This window comes from Eschscholzia californica, unplaced genomic scaffold (assembly GCF_041429995.1).
Source record: "Eschscholzia californica isolate CP2 unplaced genomic scaffold, dmEscCali1.0.p SCAF_5, whole genome shotgun sequence".
Lineage (NCBI taxonomy): Eukaryota > Viridiplantae > Streptophyta > Magnoliopsida > Ranunculales > Papaveraceae > Eschscholzia > Eschscholzia californica.
The window spans coordinates 47,851,859-47,858,889 of NW_028238472.1; the positions used below are offsets into that span (position 1 = coordinate 47,851,859).

General features: G+C 33.0%; 1 protein-coding gene across 2 annotated transcripts; it reads left to right on the top strand.

The window, feature by feature from the left end:
• Nucleotides 1-4,143: 4,143 nt before the first annotated feature.
• Nucleotides 4,144-6,690, top strand: LOC147539947 (uncharacterized). Of its 2 annotated transcripts, none has more exons than XM_086642007.1 (2): nt 4,144-5,037; nt 6,068-6,690. In XM_086642007.1, the coding sequence occupies exons 1-2, from the start codon at nt 4,410-4,412 to the stop codon at nt 6,460-6,462; spliced, it is 1,023 nt and encodes a 340-aa protein (XP_086498133.1). In that variant the 5' UTR covers nt 4,144-4,409; the 3' UTR covers nt 6,463-6,690. The 2 variants fall into 2 exon arrangements, with proteins under 2 accessions (XP_086498133.1, XP_086498135.1); XM_086642009.1 differs by having other exon boundaries at nt 4,205-5,037; nt 6,074-6,690.
• Nucleotides 6,691-7,031: the final 341 nt, after the last annotated feature.

The following is a 7,031-nucleotide window of genomic DNA, read 5'->3' on the forward strand; positions in this document are numbered from 1 at the left end:
CTTTGATGGATGCTTGCATCAATCTAGGAATACTGTTAACAAATCTCTCCTTGGACTTTGGGGTTGCTGTCCTAGTTACCTGTTCGTTGTTCCAAGTGAAAGCTCCAAGCATCGTCTATAATCTCAATTTTATCAGCTTTGCTACTACTTAGTACTTACAGTAATGTTCATAGAAATTAATATCCTTTACTAGCTGCATTTATTTAACTCTAATCACGTTAATTGAGTTCTTTAGTAATTTTACTTCAACCTAATTAAGATCAAAATTGAACCACTTCTTTAGGGTTTCAACTTAGGGTTACATGCTAATCCATTTAAGGCTTCAAAACTAAACTCATGTTTTTCTAACAAATCTGTTTAGCTCTTTAAAACTGTTTTTTCTCTTGCTTCAGATGTAAGTTAGAGGTTAAGTATTTACGTTAGATGTTTTGGGTTTTGCAGAATTTAATGATTTTGGTGTGTTAGAAATGTCTGATTAGAAAATGTAGTGAAGGGAAGAAATGTCTGATGGGAATCTAGTGATTTTATAGAATTTGGTTGGTTTAGTTTCCACTTATGCACATAAAGTGTTGAAAGTAATGTCCATGAGAGGATGTAGTAAATGAACATCATAAAAAGGAAGCAAAAAATTGTTATTTACTCAATTTTTTCTTGAAATCTTTAGGATATGAGTACACATCTTTTTACACTTTATTATTGAGTCCTTTCACAATGTTGTTATGTTTGAACTCAGATAGCGTAGTTCATAGCTCGCGAAGACGATTGTAACTGTTAAGACATTAACACAACCTCGCGAAGACGAGTGTAACTGTTCAAATTTAACTGAATTTCACACTTTCTGCATTTTTTAAATTACTTAACTTTCTATATGCTTCTAATCCATTTTTTGTTTCTTCTGTTTGGGCTTTAGCCTTTATGTTTAACATATGGTTCATTTTTCAATTCTGATATCACTGTTTCTTCATTCAGAAATTGTTTTATGGTAAATTCATCTTTTCCTTATTTTTCCTTGGTCGCGACTTTGGGGCATAAATAATAATCTCCGGTAAATAAATTCTCTTGAGAATCCATGTTTTTTTGTACATTCTTGGGGGCATATTTTATTTTAGTCCGACAACTAACTTGTTCAAACATTGCCCCCGAATCTTCATCTTCTCTGTCACCTTCACCACAACAACTTCCCACTACCACCATTGCCAACTCTCTCTAAATCACCAACCTTCAGATCTCTCTCTAAATCAGCAACCTTCAAATCCCTCTCCCTCTCTCTCTCTCTCTCTCTCTCTCTCTCTCTCTCTCTCTCTCTCTCTCTCTCTCTCTCTCTCTAAATCACCAACCTTCAAACAAGCTTTGAATCAAACATATTATCTCTGGTAGTTCAACAAAAAAAAATACTCTTTGGTATTTTTGGCCGACAACATATTATGTGCCACATCCAATTGCGCTAAACTTACTGTCCTCCTACGGAATTTAGCAAATTTCCCATAAGCTTATTAAAATTCACATCAAACAGTCACATTCTTCAGTAATCCAATCTCACATGGTAAACAAGCCCTAAATCCATTATTCATTATGATTATCTCATTCAAATCACTCATATTCCCAATACTAGCCGGTAAACAACCATGAAACTTGTTATTAACAAGAACTTCAATAAAATCTGGTGATTATCCAAGATTTTTTGGAATATCATATGCGAAACGATTACGATTTATGAATATAACATCAAGACCTTTATCAAATAGTTCTTTTGGTATAGAACCTTCAAATTCATTAAACCTTAGATCTAAAATTTGTAATAAAGGTTTATGAAGAACTACCTCAAAAAATCTTCTAACAAATCTGTTATTACTCAGATCTAACTGAAATAATAACTTGAGTTTGTTGCATTTGTGAGGAACAATACCACAAAATCGATTGGAGTTGACATGAAACAATGTTAGATCAGTAAGTAACACTAGTTCTTCAAGGATAAGAGAGGAGATGAAAATTAGGGGACAATGTTCCGTCTAGTCAATTTTTGGGTAAAAGAATAAATATACCTATAAGTCAATGTTTGTTTACTAAATCTTTATTCCCCAGACATATTTTCTTATTGTCCAAAGCCTCAACCTTTTTCCTTCTTCCCTTTCTTCGGTTAACTTTTGCTTTCCCTGATGGCTTATTCACGGGGGTGTAACCCGTGCCTCCAAGACACGGAAAGTATTGTCAAGCATGTTACCTACATGTTACCTAAGATTCACGGTTTTTATTGTTTTTTCGATAACAATAGATATTTGAATCTTTTTTTGCAAAATTGATGGGAAATGTTTAAACTTTATTAATGTTCTTTAAAATCACACTAAAAGTTCATTCTTATCCATTTTACTCATGATCTGTACAATAGAAAACGAATCTCTTATTTGAACTTCTTCCTTTCTTCACTTCCTTTGCCCAAGTCGATTTGAACGGTTGAAAATGATTATTCTTAATACCGAGATTTAGACATGGACAATATTGTCAAGCATGTTACCTAAAACATGTTACCTATGATTCACTGTTTTTATTGTTTTTTCAATATTAATAGATATTTGAATCTTTTTTGACATATATAATTGATGGAAAATGTTTAACCTTTATTAATGTTCTTTAAAATCACACTAAAAGTTCATTCTCATACATTTTACTAATGATCTGTACAATAGAAAACGAATCTCTTATTTAAACTTCTTCCTTTCTTCACTTCCTTTGCCCAAGTCGATTTCAACATTGAAAATGATTATTCTTAATGACCGAGATTTAGACACAGACAATATTGTCAAGCATGTTACCTAAAACATGTTACCTATGATTCACGGTTCTTATTGTTTTTCCAATATTAATTGATATTTGAATCTTTTTTGACATATATAATTGATGAAATTTTTTTAACCTTTATTAATGTTCTTTAAAATCACACTAAAAGTTCATTCTCATACATTTTACTAATGATATGTACAATAGAAAACGAATCTCTTATTTAAACTTCTTCCTTTCTTCACTTTCTTCGTCAAAGCCGATTTCAACATTGAAAATGATTATTCTTAATGACCGAGATTTAGACAATATTGTCAAGCATGTTACCTAAAACATGTTACCTATGATTCACGGTTTTTATTGTTTTCCCAATAACAATAGATTTTTTGACATGTATAATTGATGGAAAATGTTCAACCTTTATTAATGTTCTTTAAAATCACACTAAAAGTTTATTCTCATACATTTCACTAATGATTTGTACAATAGAAAACGAATCTCTTATTTAAACTTCTTCCTTTCGTCACTTCCTTCGTCTCAGTCGATTTCAACGGTTGAAAATGATTATTCTTAATGATTGAGATTTAGACACGGACAGTATTGTCAAGCATGTTACCTAAAACATGTTACCTATGATTCACGGGTTTTATTGTTTTTCCAATAACAATAGATATTTGAATCTTTTTTGACAGAATTGATCGAAAATGTTTAAACTTTATTAATGTTCTTTAAAATCACACTAATAGTTCATTCTTATACATTTTACTAATGATCTGTACAATATAAAACGAATCTACTATTTAAACTTCTTCCTTTCTTCACTTCCTTTCTTCACTTCCTTTGTCCTAGTCGATTTCAACGGTTGAAAATGATTTTTTTAATGACTGAGATTTAGCCATACAAAATGTTTATTATCGATTTTAGGTTGATTACGAAAGTTTTAAGAGCGATTTTTTAGCAATATTAAAGTTCATTATATCCAAAACTCTAAATGGTCTCGGACTCGTACTAGTTTGAGAGCCAAAGCCAAGCCTCAGATTGGCACTTGTCCAAGAATATGCTTACTCTCTCGGACTGGACACTCTAAACGAAGTGCGGCGACAGAGCTGCATAGTCAAACTGGATGGACTAGAGAGGCATTGACTCAGTAGAGTTCCTAGAGCAAAAAAGGGGCGCCTATAGAGGCACCATAGCAAATTTTCTATATTTATGCAAGTGGGTTACTCTGTTCTTCTGATAAAACTGAAAACTAACCCAAAATGGAACCTGTAACTGTGAGATTCCATGATCACTACCCTAATCTGTGTATATGCTTGTATTTTGAAATCCAGTCAAAGCAATTGATGGACTCATTTATTCAAATGGGTTGTCTCTATTTCATATTAAGTAAACAGAACTTTTAAAGATTCAGACATCTGATTTGGAAATCATACCAAAATAAGATAAGAGATTATCTCCTTTACTTTCATTAAACCCTATTAAACTTAAAACCCATCAACTAAATTGGTAGTATTCCACATTACTGATTTCCCAAAAAAGATTCATCAAGTTTTTTTTATAAACCCTAAAGAGTTAAAACACAAGAAACACATTTCCACCACCACCATTAGAGTATTACTCAAAAAACAGAGCAAATGTCTAAGAGAAAAGCTCCTTCTTCTCCTTCAGCTTCTAGGGCTTCAAATGAACTAAGAACTCCAATTTCAATCAAAATGTCACCTGGGTTGAAACGTTCAGAATGTCTTTCCCCTGAACTTCAAACTCTTCGAGCAGAAATCTTCAATTCATTACCTCAAAACCCTCGTTTCTCTCCACTTCAAAAATACTGTGCTAGTGTTAGATCAGGACTGAAAATAGGTTTAGATGTTGTTTTCATTAAACTTGTTCAGAAAATCCAAAATTTGGTTGATCCTTCTGAGTTTTTAGCTGATTCAGAAGAATATGTTTCTCAGTTTACTCAACTTGAAGAAATGGGTTATGATGTTTCTAAAGTTCGGGAAAGATTTGATAAATTAAGGAAAATTGCAGAACAAGAAAAAATTCTTAGAGGTATAATTGAAAATGATGGAATAGAACTTGAAGATGAGAAGTTGAAAGTTGAAGCTACTGAATCTAGGATTTTAGAGTTAGAAACAGAGATTAATAAGCTGAAAGATGGATTAAAAACTAAAAAATCTCAAGTTGATTATCTTCAATCAAGGTTAATGAAGACCAGAGGAGATTCAGACAGGGTTTTGGGAGAATTTGCATCTGTTGCTCAAGGTAAATGGAATTGAAGAACTTACTTGATTTTCTATACACACATTTTGTCTGTTGGTTTATTGGATTTAGGGTTAGTAGTTAAGTCATATGTTTATGATCATTATCTTGATTAAGTAGTTCTTAATTAAGTTAAACTTGTAACTATGACTAGATTTATGTTCAAGAAGAAACAACTCAATATCTGAGAAGTCTAATTTTAATAGTATATCAACATTTTTGCAATGGTTTTAAACCCCAGGTTTAATAGGTTTATCCTTTTTGTTTCATTTTCATTTTCATCTTGTTGATAATACGCCTTGTTAATCATTCATTAGCATTTCTTACATCAAAATTTGATCTATTCTTCGATTCCTTGGAAATAGGAAAATACAATCCCACTAGTAAAACATGCACATTGGGATTTCTATAAAATGAACTTTCACCAAATTAAAAGAGTGAGATATTTAGTGTTAGGGTCAAGAAAAAGTAACCAACACTAATCAAGGGTTTGTCAGTTATTCAGTCTCGAGAGCGAACTAGCCTTTGACTCAATTGAATATAGACGATTTTCAACCACCGGGTCAAAATAATGTAAATTTACATGTTTACCCCAAACGTTCCATCGAAGACTTTCTGTTAGGATGACAGAAAGAAATCAACGACGCAGAGTGTGACACGTGGACAACAAATTTTAATGATGAAAAAGTAAATTATAGGTAATTACCATAAATTTGGCCCCAATTTCATTTGGGGATTCTTCGACCAGGGTTCTTGTGTGATTTGGGGAATTTGAGTTCGTGGGAGGCTTAAGAGAGATTGAAGGTTGGTTTGGAAGTTATACTGGTAGGGTTTTCAAGGCAAAACGTAAGTATTCATCATTTCTTCTTAATTATATGACCTAATTTTTATTTAGAGTGATGATTATATGTTCTTGCATTTCCAACTTGTAAACCTTTCTATTTATTCCATTTCCATATGAATTATTACTATTTTTTCAGTATTAAGTTAGAGTTAGGGTAATCATTAATTGATTTTTGTGGCGTTGGTGGAGGCATAGGTAGTGGAAGAGGCAAAGGCAATGGCGGAGGTGGAGGTAGGGTATCTGGTGTTAGTGGTATTGCTGGTGTAGGCAAGGGCGACGTAGTTGGTGGTAATGTTGGTGTGGGTAGGGCTGACGTTGTTAGTGGTGTTGGCGTAGGTAGGGGCAATGGAAGAGGAAGGAGAAGTAGCAACCCACTTTCTCACACAATTCAACAATCTCAACCCTTGACTCAGACAACTCAACAATCTCAACCCCAAATTACTCAGATTACTCAACAATCGGAGAGATCAGAAGGTAGTTCAAACAAAAAACAAAAGTTTACTCCTGTGCGCAGAAGTGGTAGGATTGGTTTCAGAAGTAATCCTAGTCTGAACGGAAAGACATTTGACATTGACTCTGACTAAAGTGGCATGTGTTCCAAAAATTGACAAAAAAAAAGTTTGTCTACTTGATGTTTGTTTTGAATGGGTTATTAGTACATGAAACTTGTTGTTTGGTTTATGAAACTTGTTATGATTTATGCAATTTGTTTTGGTGTATGAGACTTGTTATAGTTTAAGCATGGTTGACAAAATTATGAACTTCATTGTTAATAACATATCCTTTGAAAATACTAGTTCATAACATACTCATATTCATTTCTTTTGTTTTTTTTAATACATCTTCTGGCCGTATCCCGAGCATGATGGTTTAGTGCATAATTTTTTTTCTTTCCATAGTTAGGATCTCTGCTGCTAGTTCCTAATTTCGTTTCCGCATTACACACACATTTCTAACACATCTAGTAAACAAGATATCACAGTTACTTCGAAGGTTTTCAGATGAGTTCCAATGGTAGCGCCTAAGCATCTTTGACTTGTTGGTAAGTTCCAGATACAATTTGTCTATAGGTAAAGCTAGTGTATTTATGTGTTTCTGTGTGTCTGTCTTTTCCCCTCAACAAGGATTCTTGCTCAGATGTTGCTTCATGTTC

What these genes read in the sequence shown, in the direction of transcription:
- LOC147539947 (XM_086642007.1), top strand. Translation starts at nt 4,410, where the DNA reads ATGTCTAAGAGAAAAGCTCCTTCTTCTCCTTCAGCTTCTAGGGCTTCA. An exon ending in ATTTGCATCTGTTGCTCAAG is followed by an intron (nt 5,038 to 6,067) that starts GTAAATGGAATT and finishes GCGTTGGTGGAG; the next exon opens with GCATAGGTAGTGGAAGAGGC.